The 19,674-nt window shown below is 41.4% G+C and overlaps 1 protein-coding gene across 1 annotated transcript in view; it reads left to right on the plus strand.

Moving 5' to 3' along the window:
* LOC124789617 (esterase FE4-like) overlaps positions 1-19,674 on the plus strand; it is a 125,407-nt gene that overhangs the window by 47,832 nt on the left and 57,901 nt on the right. The window contains exon 6 of the mRNA XM_047257037.1: positions 3,697-3,856. Within this exon, the coding sequence (XP_047112993.1) occupies positions 3,697-3,856 (160 nt within the window). The remainder of the gene's footprint in view (positions 1-3,696; positions 3,857-19,674) is intronic.

Below are 19,674 nucleotides of genomic sequence, written 5' to 3' on the forward strand. Positions count from 1 at the left end.
ATATAGGCAGTCATTTTTCCCTCGTTCTGTTTGGGAGTGGAACAGGGATGCTAGTTGTGGTACGAGGTACCCTCCGCCACGCAGCGTATGGTGGATTGCGGAGTATGTGTGTAGGTGTAGGTGAAGAAATATACTACGACAGATGTGAATCGGAGCACATGAATTTTATTTTCAAACTATGTCAACACATAAATTATATTTACTGCTATGCTGAAAAACTTAATTATAATTACATCGTTTCTTCCTAATAATGTAGAAGAAACCTTTAATCTGAACAAGATACCAATATGTAGTGAGATATTGGCTCTGCAGAGAGAGTTCTTATCCTCTTCCTTTACAAAGTTTCATTCCCAGAATTGAGGAAATAGTAAGTCAAGAGGCTATGTGATAAAACTTATTAAATGTAGAATTTGTGCCTCAGCGTAAATAAAACCCAAAAAGAATGAATGTAGAACATGTTTGGCATGTACAGTGAATGTTGTAGTTTACACACCAAATATAACATCAATAGATTATGCGAGTCTAAGAGTATTGTTTTTTTGACTAACTGATTTCACCACTGATGTGAAAATGAAGCAAACCTTTCCGAATTTGCTAAAGTACTTAGATTTTTCGAATACAATATTCCTTCCGTGATATTTATGTCAAGTCTATGGTTTTCCTTACAGATTACAGGACAGAATCGACTGCAGACAAAATGAATTTCAAAGAAAGTTGTCGAGCTGATTTCAATTTTGCAATATTTAGTATGTTCACTGTGCCACTGCGTAGTAGTCTGCTGTAGTAAATGGGTGAATAAAGGAAATCGAAATTTTTACCACTACATTTACCTGCTTCATGACATAAGCTAGTCTCCCTACTTCTTCAACCCAGTGCTGTCCAAACTATGAAGGAGTTAATGTTTGGGGAGAATATTATCAAAGCAACTAAAACAGAATTGTGCAGTCACCACACAATTTTTTTAATTCGTGTACAAAACACAAGGGGGGCTTTTGAGTCCTGGGAGGATATGATTATCGTATGTGATTGGATTAACTGATAACTAATGTTTACCGAACAGGTATGAAAAACTTATGGAGAGCTTGGCTGTTATGATGAAATATCATGGTACATATAAAAACACGATATTCTCTCGTCCAGACGTAGGAAAACGTTAAGTAATGTAAATATTAAGTAAGTTCATAATTAAGTATTGTTATCTGCACGCGTTTCAGAGCGTCCTCCATTTTTCACAGACACTGGCCAGTGTACTCCTTTGTTGTTCAGTGTAACATCTTTAGGTAGAGAGAAATTCTTTTGTTTTGGTCATAATACTAGAACTGTTTCTTGATAATGTGTTTCAAGTTATTTTACCTTTTTTTCCAATCCCCTTCACCCTTCCAATATCTTTCTTAGCTACCAGCCCCTATCAAACATGTCTTCTGAACTATAAAATAGGCATTTTTCTGTATAAATTTCAATAAATGACATACACATTGATGAATACTCTGTCAGTTATGTCCACCATTTTAGTGTCTTACAATGAACACTGTACAATGACCGAAGTTGATCTCCACACTCTATATCTCCTATAAACTCTAAACTCTAGCTGAATTTGGACAATGAATATGTACCCCTATACCATCTTTTTGATTTCTACTGACAGTAGCTACTTCATTCTCTTGGAAATTTGGAAGAAGGGCTCTTATTCTACTGTCCTTCTACTTGAACATAGATATACCCACATCAGAAGTCATATGGTCAAAATCACCTCGTCTTTATAATAAAGATGTACCAATAGTTCGTGTCCTATGCCACTTGTGGTGGTGGTGGCAGAGCAAGTGTGGGATATTAGTCTTTTTCTGTCTGCAGAAACGTTCCTACATGGATATATCAATTCTCCGCCATTTTTTACAAGTCCACAGACGTTTCATGGTATTAGATTCCTCTTAGGTGGCGTGATAATATGCAAGCCATTGTTTTTAACACACTAATTTGTTATGCAGGGACAACTTCCTTGCAGTGAAACGTTGGTGTGGTATATAGCAAGAGTGTATTTGCTTAAGTAATGCACTGTATAAACTGTTAAAGAGTTATAGTCTCATGTTTGTGTGTGTCTTTGGATGGAAAATTGGATATCTTTAATCTTGGGAGAATATCAGAAAAATACCCCAAAACTGCTAAAAATGCCCAAAAAATATAAAGAGCACTGTGCTGGTAGATTGATTCCATATCACTCTAGTGACAAAGGAAAAAAATCTTACTAATTAAGGTAAGAGTGATGTAACTACAGAGGCAGCAACATTTTGAAAACATGTAACAAATTATATTAATTACGACAACTGAAATTGATGTACTGGGTCATAAAGTATAGGATAACACCCCATCATTTCTCACACTTCTACTGACATAAAGCATAGTAATTCAGCCTGTCATACCACCTGTACAACACACACTTGGGGTAAAGGAGATGGAGGATGGAGACTATGGGGAAGAGGAGGGGGGAAGTCGCAACTTAAAAGGACATGAACATCTGGGACTTGAATAAATGATAAAAAACGAATGGTCAATTTGTTTACATGAACTATGTCGTTTTTTTTTATAAGTGACTCAGCCCAGTGAGTGATTGGTTTACATAGATGATGTCATTATTTATATTTGGAAGAGAACATGTTTGTGATTTGGAGCCAAGTCAACTGATGACACTTTGCATATGGAGAACAATAGTCCTTTGCTCCAGTACTGGTACACCTCCACTACTATTTGAATTTCGGGCCAATCTGTACTTACTGTTTGCAGCTATCACAAGGGTCACAGGTACTTTTGCCCCCACTACTCATATGTCCCCCCAACATGTTGGGTACAGATATCGATGTAAATAAATTCGTTCTTTATTGATCTGTTTTATGTGTATTACATTTGTGAGGGTGCAAACCACATATTTAAAACCGAATAAATATACAAGTATTCACTTACATCTCAAACTTTGGTGCGTATACTTCCTAGTTTTGACAGTTGCTCTTAAACGCACGTAACTGCACGTAGTGGATTAGAGATGCCAGCTTCAGAGTATAAGCACCTGCCTGTGACATTTAATTCTCAATCTGGACTACATTGTTCACACATAAGCAGTACTTAAAAAGTGTGGTGTTAATCCTCTGGTTAGTCTACATTTTGCTCACAAGGGAGTGTTGAACATAATGCTACCTGTGGAAATTTTCAATCAGTGAGAATGAATTCAGTTGAGATGGTCTTCCGTAAATTTAGATGTAAAGAACATCCAGTTAATTGAGATGGTCTTCCGTAAATTTAGATCTAAAGAACATCCAGTTAACGACAGGTTCTCTATCTGTGATATCTACTACGATTGGCAGAGGACATATTGGCTTATTGCCAGCCGCCATGAGGACTTTTTCTCGTACATGACTAATATTTACATCGTGTTGTTAGGGAAAACTATCCGAAAAATATTAAATTTTACCAAGAGGACCTGTAGTATATCTTAAGCAATTTTTCAGAAAAGTGAAAAATAAGAAAACAAAACATGCTCACCATTCTAGTGAATTCAGTGACAAGAGTTGGCTACAATGCATGAAGCACACGTATCGAACTGTCTAATGTATCGTATTATTCATTAAAAGTGTTGAATATCTATAAGATAAATCGCCTGTGTGGTAAAGTATAACTGTTTCATGATGGATGACGGCTTTGCTTCAGGAGTGGGGCATGTATGCTCCTCTCATACCATTCCGACCAGTTGTGGAGGCTGATGGACAGGACACGTTTCTACCAAGGCATCCAGTTCATCTACAGCCCCACACTGCTGTTCCATGGCTGTTAGGGGTCACTAAAGAAGAAGGAAGCTTCTTTGCAGGCGGTAAGACTTTGAACTTCACAGTGTATTTACGGTCTTTCACATGTATTGCTGAGCAAATGGTTTGGTGATCGAAGTTCATACCGCACGAAATATGTTGGCGTATTGTGCCTCATTGCCATCACTTTTGACGGTGACAACTTGGGGAATTTACATGTTAAGACATTAATTGAACGAAGGAGTCTGCCATTAAATACAGTAGGAAGTGAAACTGACAACTGCACAATATGTATAGCACTCAGCTAATGATGGGGAACTTTGGAATCGGTATTGAATTGGATCCATTTCCTGCCCTACACAAAGAACCATGAAATGAAAAACAGTATGGATATTATGTCGTCTTTTACGACTGTATAAAGCCTTATTTCGCCCCAACGCATTTCGCTTAATCTAAAGCATGTTCACTGGTCACCGTAACGATGAGCGTTTCGTTTACATATCGGTTTTACTAAATAATAAACAGTTCTCATTTTTAAAGTGACTGTTTTATAACGTATGTTTCTTGTCGCCTGTATTATTTCAATGCATTCTTCTGTACTCCCATGATATCTGTGAAATTGTGAGAGTGGCTGGGAGACCTTAAAAAAGGAAAGAACAACAAAGAACAAGACTTTAAAGAACAGTACTCACGTCTCATGCTTATGGTTGATAAGAGGATAATAACAGAGGGTCCAGTGGCAATCACACTAGTTACCACCCATAGAGATTACAGTTAGATAAACGAGGTAGAATGAGTATAGGATCAATGTCACTGATCAGGATTTCCAGTGTCATATCACGCACTTGGGCGAACTAAATCTAGGTCATCCCCGTAGTATGTGGTGTCATCGAGGGGGCCCATTCCCCCCCCCCCCCCCCGTTCCCTCTGTGCCCCTCCCAACCCTCCTGGGTCGATGAGATTCAAGCACTCCCTCCCCCCTCCCTATCTTCATCTTTTATAACTGAGGCACTTCAGTGGGTGGCTTCACTCCAGAACTGCAGAATGAGGAGAGGGGCGACAGGTACTTTGTGTTAATAAAAAATTATTGTAATTACGTTAAGTCACATCACTTGAGGTCTTTTTGTTAATAACAGAATTAAATGTACTTGCTTTTCGCCAGTCAGACATAGGCAGCCCAGGTAAATGTGCAAGTACTCTCATTTTTCGACAATTTTACGCATTCTTCCTAATTTTTTCGTATTTCCCCTTATTTTCCACAATTTTACGTTATTTCCGTATTTTTCCAGAACTTGGCCTAGTTATGTGAGTACCGAGCCACTGCTTTCCATGTCACATGAAAATTGTGTAGCATTAGGTCATGTCAGGACCTCGCGTGAAAGTTCTCGTCTACATCTACATCTACGTGATTACTCTGCTATTCACAATAAAGTGCCTGGCAGAGTGTTCAATGAACCACCTTCAAGCTGTCTCTCTACCGTTTCACTTTCTAACGGCGTGCGGGAAAACCAGCACTTAAATTTTTCTGTGCGAGCCCTGATTTCTCTTATTTTATCGTGATGATCATTTCTCCCTATGCAGGTGGATAACAACAGAGTTTTTTGGCAATCGGTGGAGAAAACTGGTGATAGAAATTTCATGAGAAGTTCCCGACGCAACGAAAAACGCCTTTGTTTTAATGATTGCCGGTCCAACTCACGTATCATGTCTGTGGCACTATGTCGCCTATTTCGCTGTAATACAAAACGAGCTGCCCTTCTTTGAAGTACTCGTATTTCGGGCGGACAAGCGTGATGTCAGCAGTCTCTTTAGTAAACCTGTGGCACTTTCTAAGTGTTCTGCCAATGAATCGCAGTCTTTGGTTTGAACAACCCACAACATTATCTATGTGATCGTTCAAATTTAGGTAAAATGCAAATGCCGTGTGGCTAGGGCCTCCCGTCGGGTAGATCGGTCGCCTGGTGCAAGTCTTTTGAGTTGACGCCACTGCGGCGACTTGCGTGTCGATGGGAATGAGATGATGATGATAAGGATAACACATCACTCAGTTGGGAATCGAACCCGGTCCCCTTCGTACGACACTCCGTCGCGCTGACCACTCAGTTACCGGGGACGGACGTTCAAATTTAGGTGATTTCTAATTGTTATCCCTAAGTATTTAATTGAATTTACAGCCTTCAGATTTGTGTGACTCATCGCGTACTCGAAATTTAGAGGGTTTCTTTTAGTACTCACGTGAATAACTTCACACTTTTCTTTATTCAGGGTCAATTGCCACTTTTTGCACCATACAGATATCTTATCTAAATAATTTTGCAGTTCGTTTTGGTCATCTGATGACTTTACAAGCCGGTAAATGACAGCATCATCAGCAAACAATGTAAGACGGCTACTCAGATTGTCTCCTATGTCGTTAATATAGATCAGGAACATTAGAGAGCCTGTAACACTTCCTTGGGGGACGCCGGATATTACTGCTGTTTTACTTTATGACTTTCCATCTATTACTACGAACTGTGACCTTTCTGACAGGAAATCACGAGTCCAGTCGCACAACTGAGGCGTTATTCCATAGGCACGCAGTTGGGTTAGAACATTCTTGTGAGGAACGGTGTCGATAGCCTTCTGGAAATCTAAAAATATGGACTCAATTTGACATCCCCTGACGATATCACTCATTACTTCATGAGCATAAAGAGCTAGTTGTGTTTCGCAAGAACGATATTTTCTGAATCCGAGCTGACTATGTGTAAACAAATCGTTTTCTTCCAGCATTTCATAATGTTCGAATATAGTATACGTTCGAAAACCCTACTGCAAATCGACGTTAGTGATATGGGCCTGTAATTCAACGGATTACTCCTACTTTTCTTTTTGGGTATTGGTGTGACTCGAGCAATTTTCCAGTCTTTAGGTACGGATCTTTCTTTGAGCAAGCGGCTGTATATAATTGCTATGTATGGAGCTATTTTATCAGCATACTCTGAGAGGAACCTGACTGGTATACAATCTGGACCGGACGCCTTGCCTTTTTAAAGTGATTTAAGCAGCTTCGCTACACCGAGGATGTCTACTTCTATGTTTCTCATCTTGGCAGTTGTTCTTGATTGGAATTCAGGAATATTTACTTCGTCTTGTTTGGTGAAGGAGTGTCGGAAAACCGTGTTTAATAACTTTGCTTTAGTGGCACTGTCATCAGTGACTTCACCGTTGTTATCACGCAGTGAAGGTATTGATTGCGTCTTGCCTCTGGTGTGCTTCATGTATTACCAGAATCTCTTTGGATTCTCTGCCAGATTCAAAGACGGTGATTCGTTGTGGAAATTATTAAAAGCAATTCGCGCTATTTTTCGATCTCCTGTAAAAGTTTTGCTAATTTTGTGGATTTTGGTTTCTTTTAAATTTGGCATGCTTCTTTCGCTGCTTCTGCAACAGCGACCCCTTTTGTGTACCATGGGGAATCAGTACCATCACTACTCTCAATTGCTGTCGATACTATATCTCTGGAATAATTCCACAGCTTTTCTATGCTTATATGGCCAGTTTGGAAGGAACGAAGACTGTCTCTTAAAACGGCGTTAAGAGCATCTTTATCAGCTTTTTTAAATACATATAATTTACGTTGCTTTTTGATGGTTGTAGGTGCTACGGCTTTCTGCTTAGCAGCAACTGCGTTGTGGTAGCTAATCCCTGTATTCGTTACGGTGTTCCCTATTTGTCCAGGAGTATTTGTTGCTAAGAAGTCAAGTATGCTTTCGCTCATGAACTAATTGTGTTCAAAATAATTTTCTGAGAAAGCATTCAGTAAAATTTCGGATGACGTTTTATGCCTGCCGCCGGCTTCAAACGTATAATTTTTCCAGCATGTCGAGGGTAGACTGATGTCACCACCGGCTATAACTGTATGAGCTGGGTACCTGTTTTAAATGAGGCTCAAGTCTCCTTTGAACCTTTCAGCAACTATATCTTCTGTGTCGGGGCTTCGGTAAAACGATCCAATTAATAGTCTACTCCGATGGTCAAGTATAATCTCTAACCATACTATTTCGCAGGAACTATCAACTTCAATTTCAGTAAAAGGCAAACTACTTCTGACAACAATAAATACTCCACCACCAACTGTATTTAATCTATCCTTTATGAACACTGTTAGATCGTTTGAAAAAATTTCGGCTGAACTTATATCCGGTTTAGCCAGATTTCTGTACCTATAACTATTTGAGCTCCAGCGCTTTCTATTAGGGCTTGAAGCTCTGGCTCTTTCCCAACACAGCTACGACAATTTACAACTACAATACCGACCATATCAACAACTAACCTTTTAGACCGACGCCTTTTCTGTGGTTCCCTGACTCACTAACCTAAAAAAATCGCCTAGTCCCTTCCACACACTCCCTCCTACCCTTGTAGCTGCTTCCTGTGTGTATTGAAGTCCTGACCTATTAAGCAAAACCCGGAAACCCACCACCAGATGGCGCAAGTCAAGGAAGCTGCAGCCTACACGGTCACAGAACCTCCTGAGCCTCTGATTCAGACCCTCCACTCGGCTCTGCAGCAAAGGATCACAGTCGGTTCTATCGACCATGCTGCAGATGGTGAGTTTCGCTTTAATCTCGCAAGCAAGACTGGCAGTCTTTACCATTTCCGCTAGCCGCCCAAAACCGGAGAGAACCTCCACCGAACCAAAGTGACACACGTCACTGGTACCAACATGAGCCACTACCTGCAGTTGGCTGCACCCTGCACTCTTCATGGCATCTGGAAGCACCCTTTCCACATCCAGAATGACTCCCCCCAGAATGCACTCGGTGTGCACACTGGCTTCCTTCCCCTCCTTGGCAGGCATGTTCCTAAGGGGCCCCATCACGCGCCTAACGTTGGAGCTGCCAACTAATGCTGGCACGGTAACTCAGCATGTTCAGTCAGAGGGTTAGCTGCCCTCTGTAATAAAAAAAAAAAACTGAGTTAATGGATCAACGACGAACCGAAACGGATGTCTTGCGACGTCCGCCTCGAGCAGATACAACGAACGAAAACGAACAAAATGAGATTTAAAAAAAAAACTACTAGCATACCCACCCTTTGTGAATGCGCAGACCTTGAGGATTGAGAAGCTTCCTCTGGGACAGGGTGGACAACTGCATCCAGCTCAGTGACATCGTCAGCCACAGATAACTCCCATTACCTGTACGTCAAACGAACTGGGGAGGCCCTACGATCGGCCCCTCAGAAACTTTTTCGCTACCCACCAGACTTTGAAATTATCTCCCACTCGACCACAAATGAGGGGTCAACTTCAGTGCAGGCAGTACCCAGGGCGGGTACAGCAATGGATCGATCAGTCGACATGTGGGACGTGCTCGGCGTCCCTCGCACCCCCGCGTCCGACCCCTGACAGTGACGCCGCTTGGCAGCAGCCTCAGGCTGTGTGATGGAAGCCAGTGCAGCCTGGAGCTGTGAGCGAAGAGTCCCCAACTCAGCTTGCATCTGTATACAGCAGTCACAGTTTCTATCCATTACTGCAGTCGCTCCTGTCTGAAGCTCGTAAAAATATGTAATAAACGAATGGTGTACTTGACTCATTAGCAGCAGGAATTCGCAGTGCTCTCTTACTAACGGTCTAAATGAAATTGAGCTACACTAACCAAAACAAACAAAATCCTGTATCACACGAGGCTCAATAAGAATGGCAGTACTGTACGATACGCTGTTATTAAAATAAAAGTTGTGTCATGTCATGTCAATTTACATCAACGTCGTGCTAAGACATGATGCCTCAGCCAATCACAGTTCAGCAGCATGTGTCCACACGTATCAGAATTATTTATCGCTGCTAAGCTGTCACTAGACCACTATTGTGCATGACATCATTGTGTATGTGTTAGAAATTAACCATTTCCCTATTGGTGATGATAATGGCGTCATGATGTATTAATGACGTTATAGCAAATACTATAAGCACTGCAGTTTTACCAATTTCCGACCAAAGATGTAGAATGTGTAGGAAATACCACTTGATAGATAACCCTGCTAAGCCAACATTATCTTGCTAAAAGGAGCACGTTGTTGCAATAATGATGTAATGGTAAATTTATGACGTCATAGTAAAATTTTTATTTTTATTTTATTTACCTGTCAAGTTCCGTAGGACCAAATTGAGGAGCAAATCTCCAAGGTCATGGAACGTGTCAGTACATGAACTTACAACATAAAAGTAATAACAGAAAAAAATAAATGTTCGTGAACCTGAAAGAAAATCAGTCCGTAAGTTTAAGCAAACACTATCAGCATTACATCTGAGGTTTATCAATATCCAAGTGAAGATTCTGAGTGTACAAAATACGCACCTAGAGAGGTGACGAATATGTCCAGCGAAATGAGTCATGGCTATAAGATAGAGCACAATTTTTTGCCACTACCATAGCTGCCGACCCCAAGGCTGCGAAGAAGAGTTTCTGCCCAACACCCATCATCCCACCAGGATTTTCGAGGAAATTTGCACATTTTACGTGTAATCGCCTCCGAAGCGACTGTGCTGGCTGATGGTTGGAAGAAAAAGCTGTTGCGAAAAAGGTTACACCAGGCAGAATCATCCCACCCATGACAAACAGATCCAAACACATCCCCGGAAATACGTGGACTCTGTTGCTGATCGGCGTCAAACACTCCCCTCCCCTTTTCTCTCTGGAACTCTTAGAACTAAGGTGCCCCAGCCATCATTCTTTCAAAACTAGCGCTTGTACACGGGTGGCATCAGTCTCGGTCAGCCACAGTTACTAGGCGGAAGGAAAAGGTGTCTAACCTACCGCAACATGATATGAACTATCACAGTATTACAGTGTGACATCACTGTAAGACTTGTAAATAATCCAAAGCGTATAGAAACGTCGCCGAAGAACAAATAAAACTGAGCAATGAGCATAGCGCAGAAAAAGCGTTATTTCTACATATGAAGTTATCGACTGGCTGAGGTTGCCACTTCTCTCGCTATACAATAAATGCGATTTTAGAGAGAGCTGCAGAGTTCGCACATCATATGATGATAAGCCGATTCTCCAGACATACACATGTTATTTGAATTCATCTTCCACAAACAGGAAGCAACTTACGAATAACACACGTACAATGACTGCATGCAGATCACCACCATATCTTCTCGAATACCACAATCGCCTCCAGTGAACGCTGCTTCCATCACCACCGTGAGTCTCCAGATAGCTTAGAGGATTACACCTGTCGATGTAACGGTGCTCCTCGCATAAGTGAAACGTCTAGCCCTGTGGAAGATCCACAACGTGTTGACACTGGATGTCAGTAACGGGCAGAAACCGTCCTATGGAAAACTGATAAATGAGATCCCTATGCACTGTGATAGAGATCCATGCGTGTTCTCTGAATCAGTCAATGAACTCGGTATGAAGGCGACCTCAAAAAAATAGCCGTAAGCTGCTGAATTTACACGTACGCTATTATTAAGAAAAATACGACGATATCTTGTGTCAAATAAAATGTTAATTTTGGTAGCAAATACATTCCAACACGTACCCATCATCAAGCGCAATATGTTGGACGCTAAGATTTTACCACGAATCCTCCTCTCTCATGGTTCTCATATATCGTCAGAACTGCAGAAGGTCACAACACTTTCATTCAAGATGATGCATACGTCGGGTAATATCAGAGTCAATTTGATATTCTGATGCTGCCAAGAGGAGTCCGTAGATAGGATATTACTAAATTTTTGTTTTAGTTCTCTTCTATGATGGTCTATGTAAGAATTATTTTGGAAATAGCTCATAACTCTTGCATGTAAAGAATTCCTCTTACAGCTAACTAACCCATGGGTAATTTATTTTTGGAATATAACTTTAAGGTAATAATATAACACAGCTATTAATCATAAGCGTAATTATTTTCAATAGGGAATGTGGCGAATGTCATGATTCTCAGCGCATGATAAAAGAGAAGTCCATTGGGAGAAAAAAGTTCTAGAAGTTTAAGGATGTCATAGAACCTTAGTTGTAAGACCACAGACCAATGCAAGCAACTATATCCATAGACTTACAAGACGACATGTTCATCACGTTACTTCGCGTATGCATTATTCACGCCTACGTATTATAAGTGAATCACGTCACTTCCTGTAATACATCTCATCTATTAATGCAAACTGTTATGGGCCTCAGACCGACGATCAAATCACGCGAGCAGTCCTCTTTGCTTTTCTCTCTTTTCTTTTACTTAAAAATGTCGGAAAACGTGTCGAATCAATTCCCGAAACGTAGTATGTAAGTGATAAATAATTACAGACTAGATTATTCATAGTGGATAATCACTGGTATCTGTGACAGAATACTGATATTAGAATGACGGTATGGAGCTGTGTCGCACTTCCAGATAGACACTAAAGGGTCAAAGAAACTGGTACAAGCATGCGTATTCAAATATAGCGGTATGTAAACTGGCAGAATACGGCGCTGCGGTTGCGCCTATTGTAAGACAGCAAATGTCTGGAGCAGGTGTTACATCGGTTACTGCTGCTACAATGGCAGATTGTTAAGATTTAAGTGAGTTTTAACGTGGTGTTACAGTTGGAGTACGAGGGATAGGACACAGCATGTTAAAGGTAGCGATGAAGTGATGATTTTCCAGTACAACCATGTCACGAATGTACTGTATCAGGAACCCGGAAAACATCAAATCTTTGACATCGCTGCCACCAGAAAAAGATTCTCCAAGAAACGGACCAACCACGACTGAAGAGAGTCGTTCAACGTGACAGAAGTGCAACGCTTCCGAAAATTGCTGCAGATTTCGATGCCAGGCCATCAACAAGTGTCAACGTGCGAACCATTCAACGAAACATCTTCGATATGGACTTTCGGAGCCGAGGGCCCAGTCGTGTACCCTTGATGACAGCACGACACAAAGCTTTACGCCTCGCCTGGGCCCGTCAACACCGACATTAGACTGTTGATAACTGGAAACATGTTGCCTTTCGGACGAGTCTCGTTTCAAATTGTGTGGAGCGGACGGGCATGTATTGGTATGGAGACAACCTCATGAATCCATAGACCCTGCATGTCATAAGAGGACTGTTCAAGCTTGTAGAGGCTCTGTAATGGTGGGGTCGTGTGCAGGTGGAGTGATGTGGGGCCCCCGATACGTCTAGAAACGACTCTGACAGGAGACACGTACGTAAGCATCCTATCTGATACCTTGCGTCCATTCATGTCCATTGTGCATTCCGACACAATTGGGCAATTACAGGAGGACAATATGCCATCCCAAACATCCACAATTGCTACAGAGTGACTCCAGGACCACCCTTCCGAGTTTAAACACTTCCGCTGGCCACCGAAATCCCCAGCATATATGGGATGCCTTGCAACGTGCTTTTCAGAAGAGATTTCCACCCCGTCGTACTCTTATGGATTTGTCGACAGCCCTGCAGTATTAATGGCATCACTACTTCAGACATTAGTCGAGTCCATGCCACGTCGTGTTGCGGCACTTCTGCGTGCTCTCGTGAGCCCTATACGATGTTAGGCAGGTGTGCCAGCTGCTTTGTCTCATCAGTATAATATTATGTGTTGCAGAAGTGCGTGCTGAAAAGCAATGCCTCTGAATTTTTAATGTGAAAACATTTTAAATAAAACAAACATTATTAACGTCCAGACCTTTATTTTTCATGTCCACATTTTTGCAGCCTTCTGTCGCTAGAAGACTCAGAATTGTAGCATGTAACATGGCGTTGTGTAACAAAACTATTTTTGTGAGTAAACAGTGTGCTGTAATTGAGTTTCGAATTCTAAGAGTTCGTCCACACGTGGACCACCATCTCCTTCAGCATAACAATGCCAGGCCACGGCCGGGCCCTGCGACATCTGGAACAATCTAACGCCTTTTGTTCACTTTCACCGACCCTCCTCCATACAGTCCTGACTTGGCCCCATCCGACTATCATATGTTCCCAAAACTTAAAGAACACCTTCGAGGACCTCACTTTGGTAGTGATCATGAGGTACAAAGCTATAACTGCGGCAAATAATCCCCCTCGCCTGCTTGTGAAGTACTTCCATTTATTGAAGTCACCTGATTTGTTTTAATCGCACTTAAACATTTACAGAAACACATTCACAGCTATACTGCTACAAGAAATAAAAAGTAAACAAAAAGTGACAGTTGAATGAATAATTCGGCTGCACAGCACGAGTGCATCATGTAGGAGCGAGATCCTCGCTGCCTAGCTGTTATGCGCAGAACGGCTGAAAACTGGGCCGTCTTCCTACATGACGCAGACTTTAGTGCTTGCACCACTGTTAGTTGGATATCACGACCATTTCCACATATCTCAAAATGTGGTCTATAGATGCAATTTCATATTTGTTCCCTGCGGGTGTTTTGTTGAAAGGACCTAAGAAATCAGTCGTGAGCAACTGAAATAGTGCTAATGCTTCAGATAACCTTGGCAGTGGGAATCCTGTGTGACATAGATTTACTTTCTGTGTGCACTAATTGGAGTTCTGCACATATTGGTCCATGTCTGCCTTACCATTCCTCCACCAGTATTTCTCTGCTAACTTCCTGTTAGTAGAACTACATCCTCCATGACCTTCTAATATGTGATTATGTACCTCCTTTAATACTTTACCTCTCAATGTTGTTGGTACCAACAGCCATGTTCCCAATTTATTTTCTCGCACACTAGCCAATCCTGCCCAGAAAACTGCGACTATTTACAAGATTCTTTACATTTGTCATCCACTCTTTATATTTGTCATTCATCTTCTGTGCTGCATGTCGTTCCTTAAGCTCGTTACCTTCTATCTGCAACACCACAAGGTTCCTACTCAATCCATCTACATTCCTGTGTTCCTTTTCAGCTTTATGGATGATATAAAAACTAAATTCACACAACTGTACTGCCCATCGTGACTACCTACTAAACGGATCTTTCACCCCAGCAACCATTTCAGTGCTGCATGATCTGTTATCACTGGAAACTTCTTTTCATAGAGATAACACTTGAAGTAGATTATTCCATCAATAAGGCTCAACATTTCCTTTCCCATCATGCAGTAGTTCTTGTTGGCTGACTTTATCTGCCCTGTGCATATGCGAACAGATGTCCCATACCGTCAACCTCCTGACTTAATACAACCGATTGCAAGGTAGGCCATATCACGTGGCAAGATTAATTCGTTATTGGAATTTGTAAACCCTAAGACAAGACTCTCTGTCAAAGCTACTTTCAGTTTCTCAAAAGCACGCTGACAATCCGACATATCAACGCTCTACCTTTCTTTAGAAATTGCGTTAATGGTCTGACAATATCTGCAAATCCATTTACAAAGTCTCTACAATAATTCGAGATGCCAAGGACCGATTGGAATTCCTTCACAGACTCAGGTACAGGAAATTTACGTGCAGTAGTAACTAACTTTGGGTTGTGTCATAACCCCATCCTTACTAATTATATTACCAAGGATACCACTTCTTGTAACACAAAATTTCTCTTCTCTGTATTAACGTTGAATTTGCAGCAGGAATACCTCGATTAGGCATTGTATGTGCTGCTCCATGTCACTTGCAAAGACGATAAAGTCATCAAGACACACCAAGTATTGAAGTTTTAAGTCCATTGCTGAAAAAATACTTTCACTGGCCTAAACAGTCTCTGTTCGTTGTAATGTTCAGAAAAGGGTTGTTCAGAAAGGAGTAGGCATCCATCAGTCGTGGCATTCAGGCGTCAATAACCACAACAAAATCTGTATTTTCGTGATCCATCTGCTGACTGTTTGTGTACGATGACAATTCGCCCCCCCCCCCCTCCTCTCTTCAGGGGCTATCACTTTCCTCAATAATCCCATCCTTCACTTGTGAGCAATGAATTTCTCCAGAATCGGTTGCAGATATCTCAGTACCCTACACGGTTCGTGGTAAATTGGTGATTCATTCCCTGTTGTATTCAGTGCTGTGTAAAATACGTTGCTGGTACACACCCTATTGGAAGAAACAAATGATTGAATTCCACCTATTCCTTATAAGTCTTCTTTAAGCTGTTACTTTCCCTTCTAAAGCAGTTTGAATGATGTTTGGCGTTTGTTTGTGGCTGACACACACCTTTTTCCACTCTTCCTCCTCCAGGTTATCCACATTAGTGGTTGACAACCCCATTGTTAACCTGAAATCCTCAACACTGAAATTATCCACCAACACAGGTACAATTTCTTCCCATTTAGCTCTTGTACATATATAGGACATTTCCAAGGGCAGATGTGGACTCTGACCGCAATCTATTGGTTATGAACTGTAGATTGAAACTGAAGAAATTGCAAAAAGGTGGGAATTTAAGGAGATGGGACCTGGATAAACTAAAAGAACCAGAGGTTGTACAGAGTTTCAGGGACAGCATAAGGGGACAATTGACAGGAATGGGGGAAAGAAATACAGTAGAAGACGAATGGGTAGCTCTGAGGGATGAAGTAGTGAAGGCAGCAGAGGATCAAGTAGGTAAAAAGATGAGGGCTAGTAGAAATCCTTGGGTAACCGAAGAGGTACTGAATTTAATTGATGAAAGGAGAAAATACAAAAATTTAGTAAGTGAAGCAGGCAAAAAGGAATAGAAACGTCTCAAAAATGAGATCGACAGCAAGCGTAAATGGCTAAGCAGGCATGGCTAGAGGACAAATGTAAGGATGTAGAGGCTTATCTCACTAGGGGTAAGATAGATACAGCCTACAGGAAAATTAAAGAGACCTTTGGAGAAAAGAGAGCCACTTGTATGAATATCAAGAGCTCGGATGGAAACCCAGTTTTAAGCAAAGAGTGGAAAGCAGAAAGGTGGAAGGAGTATATAGAGGGTCTATACAAGGGCGATGTTCTTGAGGACAATATTATGGAAATGGAAGAGGATGTAGATGAAGATGAAATGGGAGATACGATATTGCGTGAAGAGTTTGACAGAGCACTGAAAGACCTGAGTCGAAACAAGGCCCCGGGAGTAGACAACATTCCATTAGAACTACTGACGGCCTTGGGAGAGCCAGTAATGACAAAACTCTACCATCTAGTGAGCAAGTTGTACGAGACAGGCGAAATACCCTCTGACTACTAGAAGAATATAATAATTCCAATCCCAAAGAAAGCAGGTGTTGACAGATGTGAAAATTACCGAACTATCAGTTTAATAAGTCACAGCTGCAAAATACTAACACGAATTATTTACAGACGAATGGAAAAACTGGTAGAAGCCGACGTCGAGGATTCCGTATAAATGTTGGAACACGTGAGGCAATACTGACCTTACGACTTATCTTAGAAGAAAGATTGAGGAAAGGCAAACCTACGTTTCTAGCATTTGTAGACTTAGAGAAAGCTTTTGACATTGTTGACTGGAATACTCTCTTTCAAATTCTGAAGGTGGCAGGGGTAAAATACAGGGAGCGAAAGGCTATTTACAATTTGTACAGAAACCAGATGGCAGTTATAAGAGTCGAGGGGCACGAAAGGGAAGCAGTGGTTGGAAAGGGAGTGAGACATGGTTGTAGCCTGTCCCCGATGTTATTCAATCTGTATATTGAGCAAGCCGTAAAGGAAACAAAAGAAAAGTTTGGAGTAGGTAATAAAATCCAGGAAGAAGAAATAAAAACCTTGAGGTTCGCAGATGTCATTGTAATTCTGTCAGACAGCAAAGGACCTGGAAGAGCAGTTGAGCGGAATGGACAGTGTCTTGAAAGGAGGATATAAGATGAATATCAACAAAAGCAAAACAAGGACAATGAAAAGTAGTCGAATTAAGTCTGGTGATGCTGAGGGTATTAGACTAGGAAATGAGACACTTAAAGTAGTAAAGGAGTTTTGCTATTTGGGGAGCAAAATAACTGATGATGGTCGAAGTAGAGAGGATATAAAATGTAGACTGGCAATGGCAAGGAAAGCGTTTCTGAAGAAGAGAAATTTGCTAACATCGAGTATAGATTTAAGTGTCAGGAAGTCATTTCTGAAAGTATTTGTATGGAGTGTAGCCATGTATGGAAGTGAAACATGGACAATAAATAGTTTGGACAAGAAGAGAATAGAAGCTTTCGATATGTGGTGCTACAGAAGAATGTTGAAGATTAGGTGAGTAGATCACGTAACTAATGAGGAGGTATTGAATAGGATTGGGGAGAAGAGAGGTTTGTGGCACAACTTGACTAGAAGAAGGGATCGGTTGGTAGGACATGTCCTGAGGCATCAAGGGATCACAAATTTAGCATTGGAAGGCAGAATGGAGGGTAAAAATCGTAGAGGGATGCCAAGAGATGAATACATTAAGCAGATTCAGAAGGATGTAGGTTGCAGTAGGTACTGGGAGATGAAGGAGCTTGCACAGGATAGATTAGCATGGAGAGCTGCGTCAAACCAGTCTCAGGACGGAAGACCACAACAACAACAACGTACATAGCACTTCTTTTCACTAAGCGACCTGTCTGATCCAGCAGTTTTCCTACTATCAGTGGTTTCGCCACACACAGCATCCATACCAGTAAACTAGACTTAACGTTAACCCAAAGTACTTTTCTAGTATCCTTAGATACACAATTGTGTGAAATGAGATTTCGTGTATCTATTGTTTCAATGGTTTGTCATATGCGATAGACTCCCCTTGTGACATTGCTACACTGGCAACAGTTTTGCCAACTGAAAAATTTTTCTGTCTGGCTCCACTGTGCATTACCAAAGACCGATTATGGTACATTGTTAGTGCAAGGAATCCTACACCAGAATCATTTCATAGCCCTCAGTTACATGTGGCTCTAATTCTACATATTGTCTGACCTGAACCAAAACCAGGCAAAACTCTATGCCCATCAATCCCAGTGGTGTGACATCCTTATCCCTCACACACAGTCTATACAGTGACGAGTTCCACTGTCTATATTCCACCAGGTTCCCAATGCCAACTCGCAAATGCGGCCCTGTCTCCCATAACATCCCGCAATTCTTCTTCCACACTGACTCTTCTACTGTACACCTAACCTAACGTAACCACCTCTGCATACGACTCTGTAGTATCACATTTTACTGGGATTACCCACAGGTGGACCTTGAGTTTCCTTTGGCGTTTGAAACTTGTTTCGTCGCTAGTTCGCTGTCTCTGAAGCTACTGTTGCCACGCTTCTGACCTTCAACCCTGTTTCCACTGTTTTGTGGCTGGCGATATTGCTTCTTCACATGCCCATCTGCCTATACCCATAACAACTTCTACCTGCTCAAGACACTGCCTGCCTTATTGGCAACCCAGTCGATACATCAATTTCCTCACATTCCTCTGCCAACCTGAAAGCTGACTGCGAATCAGTTCGAAGCTTTATTCACACTCATCTCGACATTTCCGAATGGAATCTTCTTGAAAATGCTTAAAGGACCCTATGCTTAGCCTCCCATAAACTTACTTCATTTACAACATCCTGCCCCAACATGTATGTACAACCATTGACCTTCCTTATTCTATCTGCAAGTTCTTCTACCACTTCTCCATTCCAAGTGTTCTCTAAAATGTCTGGCTCCGTTCTGCTCCATAACCCCTTGAACTAAACCACTTTTAAATTCTTCAAATGTTTCAGCTCCCTTGGCAGCCTGTGTATAACCCCCATATCTTTTGTCTCTCCAGTTCATATTCATTTTGCTATCCTCAAACATTCTCCATCAGACCATCCTTCCATCTCCCACCAAAAACGCTTGCACATTCTCAATTGACTTACAAGAGAAGGGAGAAATTGCAGATGACAAATATATATATTTCACAGTGTTCCCAACTGACCACAGCATGCCTCATAGTTTGCTATAAATTGTGCTGTCCCTTTTCAGTAAAATACACATGCCTCTGGCTCTG

This window comes from Schistocerca piceifrons, chromosome 3, assembly GCF_021461385.2.
Source record: "Schistocerca piceifrons isolate TAMUIC-IGC-003096 chromosome 3, iqSchPice1.1, whole genome shotgun sequence".
Lineage (NCBI taxonomy): Eukaryota > Metazoa > Arthropoda > Insecta > Orthoptera > Acrididae > Schistocerca > Schistocerca piceifrons.